We start from the raw sequence: 13,415 nt of genomic DNA, 5'->3' as shown, positions 1-13,415 counted from the left end.
GTGAATCCCCGCAACCGGGCCACACCGCACCGATGCCCACATGCGATTCTCCGCTCTGCAGAGAATCGGCGCCATTGGCGCCGGCGCGTATGGTGCACCACCGGTTGCTGGGCCGCCGATTCTAAAGCCCGGATGGGCTGAGCGGTCGCTCTAAAAAGGCAGAGTCCCACTGGCGCCGTCCACACCTGGTCGCAGCTGGCGGGAACTCTGCGTGCAGGGTCGGGGGCGTGGCCTGTGGGACGGGGAGGGGGGCTCAGACCCCAGGGGGGGGTGCTCCGATGGGGCCTGGCCCGCGATCAGGGCCCACCAATCAGCGGGCTGGCCTCTCGCTCCCCGGGCCTATTTCCTTCCGTGCCGGCCCCTGAACTCCCGCGCCATGTTGCGTCGGGGCCGGTGCATTGAGGGAGGCCACCGCGCATGCGCAGGTTGGCGCCAGCGCCACTGCGCATGCGCGGATCCCGCAACGCACAGTTCGCACCGCAATGGGAGGCTGGAGCGGCGTGAACCGCTCCAGCGCCGTGCTGGCCTCCTGTAGGGGCCAGAATTGATACTCCCAGTGGCCCGTTCATGCTGTCGTCAAACGCGATGGCTTTTCCGACGGCGTGGACACTGTGCCGCCGAATGGGAGAATCCCGCTCCATAGCTTTTATATTTTGGTCCAACCTTAAACAATGAGATGTGTGAATTCCACAAATCGCTGTGAGATACCCTCACCCATGTATATTTAATTAGGTATTTTATAGGGCAGCACGGTGGCGCAATGGTAGCACTGCAGTCTCACGGCGCCGAGGTCCCAGGTTCGATCCCGGCTCTGAGTCACTGTCCGTGTGGAGTTTGCACATTCTCCCCGTGTTTGCATGGGTTTCACCCCCACAACCCAAAGATGTGCAGGGTAGGTGGATTGGCCACACTAAATTGCCTCTTAATTAGAAAAAATGAATTGGGTACTCTAAATTTATAAAATAATTTTTTTTTAAAATTAGGTATTTTCTCGATACTTTTGAGATCCAAATGCCAAAAGTCACAGAATTTACAGCAGCTGTCTTAACAGTTTGGTTATTAACTGAAAGTTCATGTTATGACATGCCTGTACTGGACACCGCAGAGGGCTACCTGGAAACTCGCTTCCTTAATGATATATGACTAATTGGTTAAAACAGAGAGGTGATGAGTAGATCGGCAGCCATTGGCTGCACTTGGCAGAATCAGAGAGAATGATGGATTTCTGGATTGTACATATCCGAAATATGGTCACCAAAGAAAATCATGTCTGGACAGTTCAGGAGAGTGGAACTGTTGAGATAAGTGGGTAACTATCAGAGGGTGTCCCAACTCACAGATGCAGGATACCCCCTGAGTTACATGATCTGCCTCATTGATGTGTAATGTTGGACAAGTACAAGATGGACAGTAAAAACAGCCCAAAGGAGCTTGATCTTTCTGCCTCATGGAGCAATGGACTACCCAAGGGGTGATAGGAAGACAAGTCAGAATAGGAGGTGCTAGCAGTGGGAGATTCTATATTCAGGGATAGAGTCAGCCCTTTGCAGCTGTGACTAGCAGTCTCAATTGTGATGTTCCCTTCTTGGGTTTGGGTGCAAGTCATTATGGGCAAATGGAGAGACAGTGATCAACAGTGGTGATCCAAATTGGAACTAATAATGTAAGCGTTTGTTGCCTTGTATTTTAGATCACTGTAGCAAAGTAGATGGCACAGTAGCATAGTGCTTAGCACTATTGCTTCTCAGCACCAGGGACCTGGGTTCAATTGGGTCACAGTCTGTGCGTAGTCTGCACGTTCTCCTTGCATCTGAGTGGGTTTCCTCCGGGTGCTCTGGTTTCCTCTCACAGTCCCGAAAGATGTGCTGTTAGGTGAATTGGACATTCTGAATTCTCCCTCAGTGTACCCGAACAGGCGCCGGAATGTGGAGACTAGGGGATTTTCACAGTAACATCATGGCAGTGTTAATGTAAGCCTACTTGTGACACTAATAAAGAGAATTATTGGGCGAAATTCTCCGGTATCGGCGCGATGTCCGCCGAACGGCGCAAATCAGTCGGGCATCACGCCGCCCCAAAGGTGCGGAATCCTCCGCATCTTGGGGGGGCCGAGCCCCAACCTTGAGGGGCTAGGCCCGCGCCGGACTAATTTCCGCCCCGCCAGCTGGCGGAAAAGGCCTTTGGTGCCCCGGCAGCTGGCGCGGAAATGACATCTCCGGTCGGCACATGCGCGGAAGCGTTAGCGGCCGCTCACGGCATCCCCGCGCATGCGCTGTGGAGGGAGTCTCTTCCGCCTCCGTCATGGTGGAGACCGTAGCGAAGGCGGAAGGAAACGAGTGCCCCCACGGCACAGGCCCGCCCGCGGATTGGTGGGCCCTGATCGCGGGCCAGGCCACCGTGGGGGCACCCCCAGGGGCCAGATCGCCCCGCGCCCCCCCCCCCAGGACCCCGGAGCCCGCCCGCGCCGCCTTGTCCCGCCGGTAAGGTAGGTGGTTTAATCCACGCCGGCGGGACAGGCATCCTAGCAGCGGGACTTCGGCCCATCCTGGCTGGAGAATCGCGGGGGGGGGGGGGCCGCCAACCGGCGCGGCGCGAATCTCCGGTGCCGGAGAATTCGGCAACCGGCGGGGGCGGGATTCACGCCAGCCCCCGGCGATTCTCCGACCCGGCAGGGGGTCGGAGAATCTCGCCCATTAAGTCCAGTAACAGGCAAAATAGGTCTATGTGCTACAATTTCCTTGGTTGTGTAAAAGTAGTTTACTGAGCCATGCCAGAAGAAGGGTCACTGCAATTGGCCTCCATGACCCTTGTCTGGAACATTGGGGGAAAAATCAACCCAGGCTTCCCATTCCGAAGCAATGCTGGTTTGAATGCACAGCAGCTGGCCTCCTCGGAGCTGGACTCCATGCCTTTGGAAAGAAGTGGGAAGGGAGAAGGGCATAGAGACTGACATATAAAGACGAAGATTGCCCAGCTGAAGATGCCTTATAAGAAGCTGATGTGCAATATTAAACTGTTCTTCTTTCTGTTTTGCAGATATCCGAGATGTCAGTCACACTGACAAGAGACACGTCGTTCTCCGCACTAAGCAACACCACATTGCCTCCCTCCTCTACCTGTCCCTCTTTGCTGGAAGGACAGTACATCTCCTCAGAGCTGAGGTTAGAGCCCATGTTTCCCAATAGATTACTTAAAAAAATATTTCTATTCAAATTTCTAGCATTTTAACATTTTACAAAACAAAACAAAAACATTACACCTCCAAATACAGTAAATCCCCCCCAACAGTTGATGGTAACTAGCTCTCTGAAATACAAAATAAACAAACCCCAGCTCTTGTGGAAACCCTCATTTGCCCCCCTTAGGACAATTTACATCTTCTCAAGATGTAAGAACTCCATTAGATTCCCCCAGCCATGCCGAGGCACAGGGTGGAGAAGCTGACCTCCACCCCAACAGAATCCGCCTGCGAGCGATCGTGGCAAAGGCTAAAACATCTGCCCCCCACTCCCATCTGCAAATCCGGCAGATCCGACACCCCGAACATGGCCCCCCTCAGGGCACCTGTCTCCAAATCCGAATGCAGAATCGCCAATATGGTGCTGAAGAATTACAACCAAAATTTCCCCAACTTCGAGCCGGACCGGAACATGTGCACATAATTCTCCCAGCCCGTCCCACATCATTCGCAAGTATCTTCCACCCCTTCAAACAGCTGGCTCATCCTTGACTTCGACAAATGCGCCCTGTGTACCAACTTCAACTGTATCAACCCCAGCCTCGCGCACAAGGTTTTGATATTCACCCTGCACAGCACCTCACACCACAGTCCCTCCTCCAGCGATATCCCCAACATCTCCTCCCATTTGGTCTTAACCCCTTCCATAGACACCTTGGGCGGGATTCTCCAATAATGGGGCTATGTCCCCACGCCGGGGTGAAAACCGCCGCCAACCACTCCGGCGTCAACGGCCCCCGAAAGTGAGGAATTCTCACCTTTCTAGGGGGCTAGGTTGATGCCTGTGTGGTTGGCGCCGGTATTGCCGGCGCCGAAGGGCCGGCGCAAGCTCGCACATGCGTGGAACAGCCGGTGTATTTCCACGCATGCACGGAGGTTTGCTTCTCCGTGACGGCCCCCGGGCAATATGGCGGAGCCCTACAGGGGCCCGGCGCGGAGGAAAGAAGGCCCCCAGGGAACCAGCCCGCCTGCCGATCGGTAGGCCCCGATCGTGGGTCAGGCCACAGTGGGGGCCCCCCCTGGATCCCCCCCCCCCCCCCCCCCCCCCAGGACGGCCCCCACACACTTACCTGCCGTGTGTGAGTTGAGTAATTCACGCCGGCGGGACTGGGCAAAACCTGTCGGCCATTCAGCCCAGTGGGGCCCGGAGAATTGCCAGGGGGGCCGCTGTCAACGGCGTGGCGGGAATCCCGCCGTCCCCCGAAAAACAGCGGCGGAGAATAGGGAAGCCGGCGTTGGGGTGGTGGGGCGGTATTCGCGTTGCCCCCCGGGAATTCTCCGACCCGGCACAGGGTCGGAGAATCCCGGCCCTTATCCTCCCCCAAAATCTTCCCATAAATCGCCGAGACGACCCCACCCTCCAACCCATTACGACAGCACCGCTCCAACAATGAGGAGGCAGGCGCTATAGGAAAGGCCAGAAATACCTTTTCGCAAAGTCCTCCACCTGCATATACCAAAAACACTTATCACGCGGAAACCAAAACTTCCCCCTCAACTCCTCCAAGCTTGTATACTGCCCCTCCAAAAACAAATCCTTTATCTCCTTCACCCCTCTCTCTTCCCATCCCCGAAACCTTGCATCCATCGTCACCGCTCAAATCTATGGTTCCCCCGGATGGGCATCAGTCTCCACCCTGCTCCCATCCTCAAGTGCTGCCGAAATTGCCTCCAAATCTTCAATGTTGCAACCACCACAGGACTTCCTGAATACTTTACTGGGGCAAACAGAAGTGGTGTGCCATCGCCAGCGCACGCAGTCCCGACCCCCACAAGAACCTGCCTCCATCCTCACCCATAAAGCCTCCGCTTCCCTACTCCAGCCCTCTGTACCTTCTCCGCATTTGCCGCCCAGTATTAATACAACAAGTTCTGAAGGCCATATCCTCCCAACTGCTGGCCCCTCTGAAGTGCCGCCTTCCTTATCCTTCACTGCCCAAACAAATGACCAAACCAATCTGTCCACCCACTTAGAAAATGACTTCGGTATAAAAGACCGGCAGGCACTGAAATAAGAATAAAGAAACACAGCAAAATTTCCAATAGATTTCTAAGTGCTCTTTACCCACTGTCTGACACGTGCAGTAATACGTGAAGTGAAGAACCACCTTCTGAACAGCTGCAGCAGGTTGCAAACAGTTCTTAACAGGGAGCTCATATTTCGAGAGGGATACACTGAAGAGTGTGAGAGAAGTCTGGGTCTATTACATTGAGAGGCATGGGGTATATAAGAAAGTGTTGCAGAGGGATTGCGGTAGTGAGACAGTGAGACACATCACTTGTAATGTAAGATGTATCATAAAGTGTTATATTGAAGTGTGGGAAGTATATTGGCAATTGTTGCAGTGTGGAACATTTGATATGTAAAGGTGCATTACAATGATATAATTTTGTGAAATGAGGGACCGTGTAACACTAGAATATGGGTTACCATAAGAAGTGTGCAAAATATCACAAAGTGTTACAATGAGGGATGTGGGTATATCAGAGAATGCTACAGTGAGGTTGTGGGATATATCAGAAAGTGTTACAGTGAGATTGTGGGATATATTAAAGTGCTTTAGTGTGGGGTCTGTCACACACTGTTACTGCAAGATAATGGATATCTCAAGTTACAGAGAAGGGTGTGTCAAAAAGTGTTCGATTGTTCCTTGTACAATTTGATGTGAAACTAAAATTTATAATATATCTCATTTAAAATAATGAGTCCAGTTTTGGTTCCTTGAATGTCATAGAGTAACCAAAAAGGCCAAAGGCCTGGGAGAAGCTACAAGAAGTTTCATCATTATGTTACTGTTGTCTTGTGCTTCCCGAATAGGCTGGGGAACCTGGCGTGTTGTTCATTGGATAAGCATAGACTTTAACATGATATGATTGACGTTTTTGTAATAATGAAAGGAATGGATTCTGTTCGGATGGGTTGGTTATTTGACTGAGGTAGAGCAGGAAGAGAATGAGGATAAAATATAAGCATTTAGATTTGAGGCTGGGATGATTTTCCTTTCATAGAGTATTAGGGGAACAGTAGTTTACTGGTTATGTTACAGGAATAGATATCCTGACTAATGATGTGGAGACATGAGTTCAAGTCCCGCCATAGCTGCTGGGGTATTTCTGTAAATCTGGAATAAGAAGCTAATATCAGAAATGGTGATCATAAAACAACTGAATTATCATTAAAATCTTAGCTGCTTCACTAATGTCCTATAGGGAAGGAAATCTGCCATCCTTACATGGTCTGGCCTACGTGTACCTCCAGCAACAATAATGTGGATCATTCTTTTCTTTTAAAAATAATTTTTATTAAAGGTTTTCATAAAATATCAGTAACAAAATGAGAAAGAAAAAAGAACCCAACAGGGTTAAGTACAAAGCACAATCTAAAAAAGCAACTCCCCCAAACCCCTCCCCCGTACCTAAATAATAAATTAACATTAACACCCCGACTTAAGACAACAGGTGTATACACCCCCTCAGACCCTTCCAGTGTAAATAACATAAACCAAAATAAAGTAACCCCCCCCCCCCCGCCAACCCGAGCTGCTGCTGCCATTGACCAATGTCTATCGTTCTGCCAGAAAGTCTAAGAACGGTTGCCACCGCCTAAAGAACCCTTGTACCGACCCTCTCAAGGCGAATTTCACCCTCTCCAATTTAATGAACCCTGCCATATCGCCGATCCAGGATTCCACGCTTGGGGGCCTCGCATCTTTCCACTGAAGGAGAATCCTTCGCCGGGCTACCAGGGACGCAAAGGCCAGAATTCCGGCCTCTTTCGCCTCCTGCACTCCCGGCTCCTCTGCCACCCCACTATTGCGAGCCCCCAGCCTGGTTTGACCCTGGATCCTACCACCCTCGACACCGCCCTCGCTACGCCCTTCCAAAATTCCTCCAGCGCTGGGCATGCCCAGAACATATGGGTGTGATTTGCTGGGCTCCCTGAGCACCTAACACACCTGTCCTCACCCCCAAAGAACCTGCTCATCCTTGTCGCGGTCATGTGTGCCCTGTGCAGCACCTTAAACTGTATGAGGCTGAGCCTCGCTCATGAAGAGGAAGAGTTCACCCTCCCTAGGGCATCTGCCCACGTCTCCTCTTCGATCTCCTCTCCCAACTCCTCCTCCCACTTACCTTTCACCTCCACCACCGAGGCATCCTCCTCCTCCTGCATCATCTGGTAAGTTTCCGAGATCTTCCCCACTCCCACCCACCCCCCCTAGAGCACCCTGTCCTGTACTGTGTGTGGCAGTAGCCACGGGAATTCCACCACCTGCCGCCTGGCAAACGCCCTTACCTGTAAGTACCTGAAGGTGTTCCCCGGGGTGAGCCCGTACTTCTCCTCCAGCTCACCCAAGCTCGCGAACTTCCCGTCCACAAACAGGTCCCCCAACCTTCGCATCCCTGCCCTGTGCCACCCCGAAAACCCTCCACCTGTTCTTCCTGGGGCGAACCGGTGGTTCCCCCCTAATGGGGTCCACGCCGAGGCCTTAACTTCCCCCCTATGCCGCCTCCACTGCTCCCACATTTTGAGGGCCGCCACCACCACCGGGCTCGTGGTATACCTCCTTGGAGGGAGCGGCAGTGGCGCCGTTGCCAGTGCCCCCAGACTCGTACCCACACAGGACGCCGTCTCCAGCCTCTTCCATGCAGCCCCCTCCATCACCCACTTGCGCACCATTGTCGCATTGGCAGCCCAGTAGTACCCACAGAGGTTGGGCAGCGCCAGCCCCCCCCCCTATCTCTACTCCGCTCCAGGAACACCCTTCTCACCCTCGGAGTCCCTCGCGCCCACACAAACCCCATTATACTCCTGTTAACCCGCCTGAAAAAAGCCTTCGGGATAAACATGGGGAGGCACTGGAACAGGAACAAAAACCTTGGGAGCACCGTCATTTTGACTGACTGCACCCTACCCGCCAGGGACAGCGGCAACGCGTCCCACCTCTTGAACTCCTCCTCCATTTGCTCCACCAGCCTTGTAAAGTTAAGCCTATGCAGGGCCCCCCAGCTCCTGGCCACCTGGACCCCCAAATATCTGAAGCTCCTCTCCGCCCTTTTTAGTGGGAGCTCGCCAATCCCCCTCTCCTGGTCCCCTAGCTGAACTACGAACAGCTCGCTCTTCCCCATATTGAGTTTGTACCCGGAAAAGTCCCCAAATTCCCTAAGGATCCTCATTACCTCTGGCATTCCTCCCACCGGGTCCGCCACATACAGCAGCAGGTCGTCCGCATAAAGTGACACCCTATGCTCCTCCCCACCCCGCACCAACCCCCTCCAGTTCCTCGACTCTCTCAGTGCCATAGCCAGGGGTTCAATCGCCAGTGCGAAGAGCAGGGGGGACCTGTCTCGTCCCTCGGTGCAAAAAATCCTTGGACCTCCTCCTATTTGTGGCCACACTCGCCATCGGGACCTCATACAACAGCCTAACCCACCTGACAAACCCCTCCCCAAACCCGAACCTCTTCAGCACCTCCCACAGGTACCCCCACTCTACCCTATCGAAGGCTTTCTCAGCGTCCATCGCCACCACTATCTCCGCCTCCCTCTCCCTCGCCGGCATCATGATAACGTTCAAAGGCCTCCGCACATTCGCGTTCAACTGTCTCCCCTTCACAAACCCCGTCTGGTCTTCATGGATGATCTGCGGCACACAATCCTCAATCCTCATGGCTAAGACCTTCGCCAGCACCTTGGCATTTACATTCAGCAAAGAAATCGGTCTGTAAGACCCACATTGCAGGGGATCCTTGTCCCGCTTCAGGATCAAGGAGATCAGTGCCCGGGACATCGTCGGGGGTAAAGCCCCCTCCTCCCTTGCCTCATTGAAGGTCCTAACTAACAGCGGGCCCAACAGGTCCATCTATTTTTCATAGAACTCGACCGGGAAACCGTCCGGCCCCGGTGCCTTCCCTGCCTGCATGCTTCCTATCCCTTTGATCAGCTCCTCCAGCCCAATCGGGGCCACCAGTCCTGCCACCAGTCCCTCTTCCACCTTTGGAAACCTCAATTGGTCCAGGAAACGGCCCATCCCTCCCTCCTCCCGTGGGGGCTCGGATCGGTACAATTCCTCGTAGAACCCCACTCCGCACCACGCTCCCTCCCCTGTCCTTAACTCCCCCGATCTCCCTAGCTGCGTCCCGCTTCCGAAGCTGATGCGCCAGTATCCGGCTTGCCTTTTCCCCATACTCGTAGACCGCCCCCTGGGCCTTCCTCCACTGCACCTCCGCCTTCCTGGTGGTCACCAGGTCGAATTCGGCCTGGAGGCTGTGCCTCTTCCTCAACAATTCTTCCTCAGGCTCTTCCGCATACCTCCTGTCTACCCTCACCATCTCCCCCACCAGCCTCTCCCTCTCCCCCCGCTCCTTGTGGGCCCTAATGGAGATCAGCTCTCCCCTCACCACCGCCTTCAGTGCCTCCCATACCATCCCCACTCGGACCTCCCCGTTGTCGTTGGTCTCCAAGTACCTCTCTATAATTCCTCGGACCCGCTCGCTCACCTCCTCGTCCGCCAACAGCCAACAGCCCCACCTCCAAGCGCCACAGCGGGCGCTGGTCCCTCTCCTCCCCCATCGCCAAGTCCACCCAATGCGGGGCGTGGTCAGAAATGGCTATTGCCGAATACTCGGTATCCTCTACTCTCGCTATCAGCGCCCTACTCAAAGTGATTCGAGAATAAGCCTTATGGACATGTGAGAAGAATGAAAATTCCCTAGCCCCCGGCCTTGCAAATCTCCAAGGGGCCACCCCTCCCATTTGGTCCATAACTCCCCTCAACAGTCTAGCCGCCGCCGGCTTCCTACCCGTCCTAGACCTGGAGCGATCCAGTGCAGGATCCAACACCGTGTTAAAGTCTCCCCCCATTATCAGGCCCCCCACTTCCAAGTCTGGGATCCGACCCAACATACGCCACATAAAACCCGCATCGTCCCAGTTCAGAGCATACACATTGACTAGTACCACCCTCTCTCCCTGCAACTTACCACTTACCATTATGTACCTACCGCCATTATCTGCCATAATGCTCAACGCCTCGAATGACACCTTCTTTCCCACCAAGATCGCCACCCCTCGATTTTTGGCATCTAGCCCCGAGTGAAACAGCTGACCTACCCACCCCTTCCTCAATCTTACCTGGTCTGCCACCTTCAGGTGTGTCTCCTGGAGCATAACCACATCCGCCTTGAGCCCCTTCAGGTGCGCGAACACGCGGGCCCGCTTAACCGGCCCATTCGGTCCCCTTACATTCCAGGTTATCAGCCGGATCAGGGGGCTACCCACCCCCCTCCCCCGCCGACTAGCCATGACCCCTCCTTGGCCAGCCACGCGCCCACACCCCACACCCGGCCCGTTCCGCGCAGCGGCATACCCCCGTCTCAACCCCCCCACTCGCTCCAGCTCCTCCTTGACCTTAGCAGCAGCAACTCGATCCCCCCCCCCCCCCCCCCCCGGGGGCTAGGACATATCCTAGCTGGTTTACTCCCCCCATTGCACTTCCGCAAGTCAGCTGACTCCTGCTGACCCCGGCCACTCCCGCCTCCCCTTCGACTCCTCCCATTGTGTGGCACACCCTCCTCTCCCGCTCCCCATTCATAGGCTCTCCCCCTCCCCCCTCCGTTCTAAGCGCGGGAAACAATCCTCGCTTCCCCGCCCCCCCAGTCTTCGGCGCAGAAAAAAGCCCGCGCTCTCCACCTACCAGGCCTCGCCACCAACCAAAACAGTGCCCAACCCGCCCCATCCACCCTCCCCAACCCGAAAGAGAAAAGCACAGAGAAAAAGAAACCCAAGACAATGCAAAGGCCCCCCCCCCCCCCCGAACCAAAAATAGGCATAACATATCCACCGCAGTCCCCAATCACCCATCCCGACCCTCAGTCTGTGTCCAGCTTCTCGGCCTGAACAAAGGCCCACGCCTCCTCCGGAGACTCAAAATAATGGTGCCGGTCCTTGTAGGTAACCCACAGTCGTGCCGGCTGCAACATGACAAACTTCACCCTCTTCCTGTGCAGCACCGCCTTCGCTCGATTGTACCCGGCCCTCCTCTTCGCCACCTCCGCACTCCAGTCCTGGTATATCCGAACCTCCGCGTTCTCCCACCTGCTGCTCCTCTCCTTCTTGGCCCACCTGAGCACACACTCTCGATCAGCGAACCGATGAAACCGCACCAGCACCGCCCGCGGAGGCCCGTTAGCCTTGGGCCTCCTCGCCAACAGTCTATGGGCAATGTGGATCATTCTTAATTGCTGTCTGGCCTAGCAAGTTCCTCAGTAAAGGTCTGTTAGAAGCCGACTATCGCTTCTGGTCCCGCCAGCAGTTCCCACATCCAGGTAATTATAGAGTGCCACCAACCATCTGGGATAGATGACACGGTAGCACAGTGCTTAGCACTGTTGCTTCACAACGCCAGGGTCCCAGGTTCGATTCCTGGGTCACTGTCTGTGCGGAGTCTGCACGTTCTCCCCGTGTCTGCGTGAGTTTCCTCCGGGTGCTCCGGTTTCCTCCCACAAGTCCCAAAAGATGTGCTGTTAGGTGAATTGGACATTCTGAATTCTCCCTCCGTGTACCCGAACAGGCGCCGGAATGTGGCGACTAAGGGATTTTCACAGTAACTTCATTGCAGTGTTAATGGAAGCCTACTTGTGACAATAATAAAGATTATTATTATGACCAAAACACGATGACGTCCCATTTTTAAAAACATTTTACTCTCTTAGTAGGACCCCCGAGACCCAATCTAGAGCAATCAGTCCTGATGCTGAGTCACTGCAGGAAGGTGAACTTAAGAAATCTCCTGTTGCTGGCAAGGATGAGAAGGGAAGAGCTCAGATGTTTGTGGCTGACATCCAGGAGATTCGAGTGAGGTATGTTGGTAAAGTGATCTCTGCTGTATTTCGCAGACTCATGCAACATCGATGACGCCAGTCCCGCTTTTCCAATGGCGTCAGTCTCTCCTTTGTATGTTTTTCAAGTTTATTTTACTCCCCAGTAGATCTGCCCACACAGTAAGCTACTGAGCCGCACAAGCCAGATTTCTGCATTCAGTTGGCTGGCCTTAGCCAGGGCAGCTTTAAGAGGTGCTGCGGTGCGGCTTGCTGCTGCTGGTGGGCGAGTTCTTGCTCTGCATCACTACATATCCAGGGACACCTTATACTTTCAGCTGCCTGTTGGGAACTTCTTTCCCCCCCCCCCGCTTCAACTAGAGTAGTGGGGGAGGGAAGACTCTAAAACCTTCCACATTTTGTAGTGGGAAAGCATAGGGTCAGGAGTAGGTTATTCAGTCCCACAAATACATTCTGCCACTCAATTAGATCATGACCTGTCTGCATCTTCGCTCCATTAACCTGACTTTGCTCCACGCCTTTCAATACCCTTCCCTAACAGGAGCTAGAGCTCTAGGGGCTGGTTTAGCACACTGCGCTAAATCGCTGGCTTTTAAAGCAAACCAAGGCAGGCCAGCAGCACGGTTCAATTCCCGAACCAGCCTCCCCGAACAGGCGCCGGAATGTGACGACTAGGGGCTTTTCACAGTAACTTCATTTGAAGCCGACTTGTGACAATAAGCGATTTTCATTTTCATAACAAGTATCTGAACAATCTCAGTCTTTATTGGCCCCACAGGCTCACTCTACACAGGGCGGTGGAGAGCAGCCTAGCTTTAACTTGAAGATTATGGGCGAAATTCTCCCCCAACGGCGCGATGTCCGCCGACTGGCACCAAAGACGGCGCCAATCAGACGGGCATCGCGCCGGCCCAAAGGTGCGGAATGCGCCGCATCTTTGCCGGCCTAACCCCAACATTGAGGGGCTAGGCCGACGCCGGAGGGATTTCCGCCCCGCCAGCTGGCGGAAATGGCGTTTGTTGCCCCGCCAGCTGGCGCGGAAATGCGGCGCATGCGCGGGAGCGTCAGCGGCCGCTGACAGTTTCCCACGCCTGCGCAGTGGGGAGAGTCTCTTCCGCCTCCGCCATGGTGGAGGCCGTAGCGGAGGCGAAGGGGAAGAGTGCCCCCATGGCACAGGCCTGCCCGCGGATCGGTGGGCCCCGATCGCGGGCCAGGCCACCGTGGGGGCACCCCCCGGGATCAGATCGCCCCGCGCCCCCCCCGGAGCCCGCCCACACCGCCTGGTCCCGCCGGTAAATACCAGGTTTGATTTACGCCGGCGGGACAGGCAATTTCTGGGC

At 54.7% G+C, this 13,415-nt stretch overlaps 1 protein-coding gene across 32 annotated transcripts in view; it reads left to right on the top strand.

The window, feature by feature from the left end:
* kif1aa (kinesin family member 1Aa) overlaps nucleotides 1–13,415 on the top strand; it is a 511,250-nt gene that overhangs the window by 476,429 nt on the left and 21,406 nt on the right. For 18 of the 32 annotated variants that reach the window (XM_072474796.1, XM_072474791.1, XM_072474790.1 and 15 more), the window contains 2 exons: nucleotides 3,037–3,161; nucleotides 11,950–12,096. In XM_072474796.1, coding sequence (XP_072330897.1) covers nucleotides 3,037–3,161; nucleotides 11,950–12,096 — 272 coding nt within the window. The remainder of the gene's footprint in view (nucleotides 1–3,036; nucleotides 3,162–11,949; nucleotides 12,097–13,415) is intronic. The other 14 variants (XM_072474808.1, XM_072474806.1, XM_072474807.1 and 11 more) reach the window with 1 other exon arrangement.

The sequence above is a fragment of the Scyliorhinus torazame genome, chromosome 14 (genome assembly GCF_047496885.1).
Source record: "Scyliorhinus torazame isolate Kashiwa2021f chromosome 14, sScyTor2.1, whole genome shotgun sequence".
Taxonomy (NCBI): domain Eukaryota; kingdom Metazoa; phylum Chordata; class Chondrichthyes; order Carcharhiniformes; family Scyliorhinidae; genus Scyliorhinus; species Scyliorhinus torazame.
Note: the sequence above shows the minus strand (reverse complement) of the source record. Positions and strands in the feature narration are given on the sequence as shown.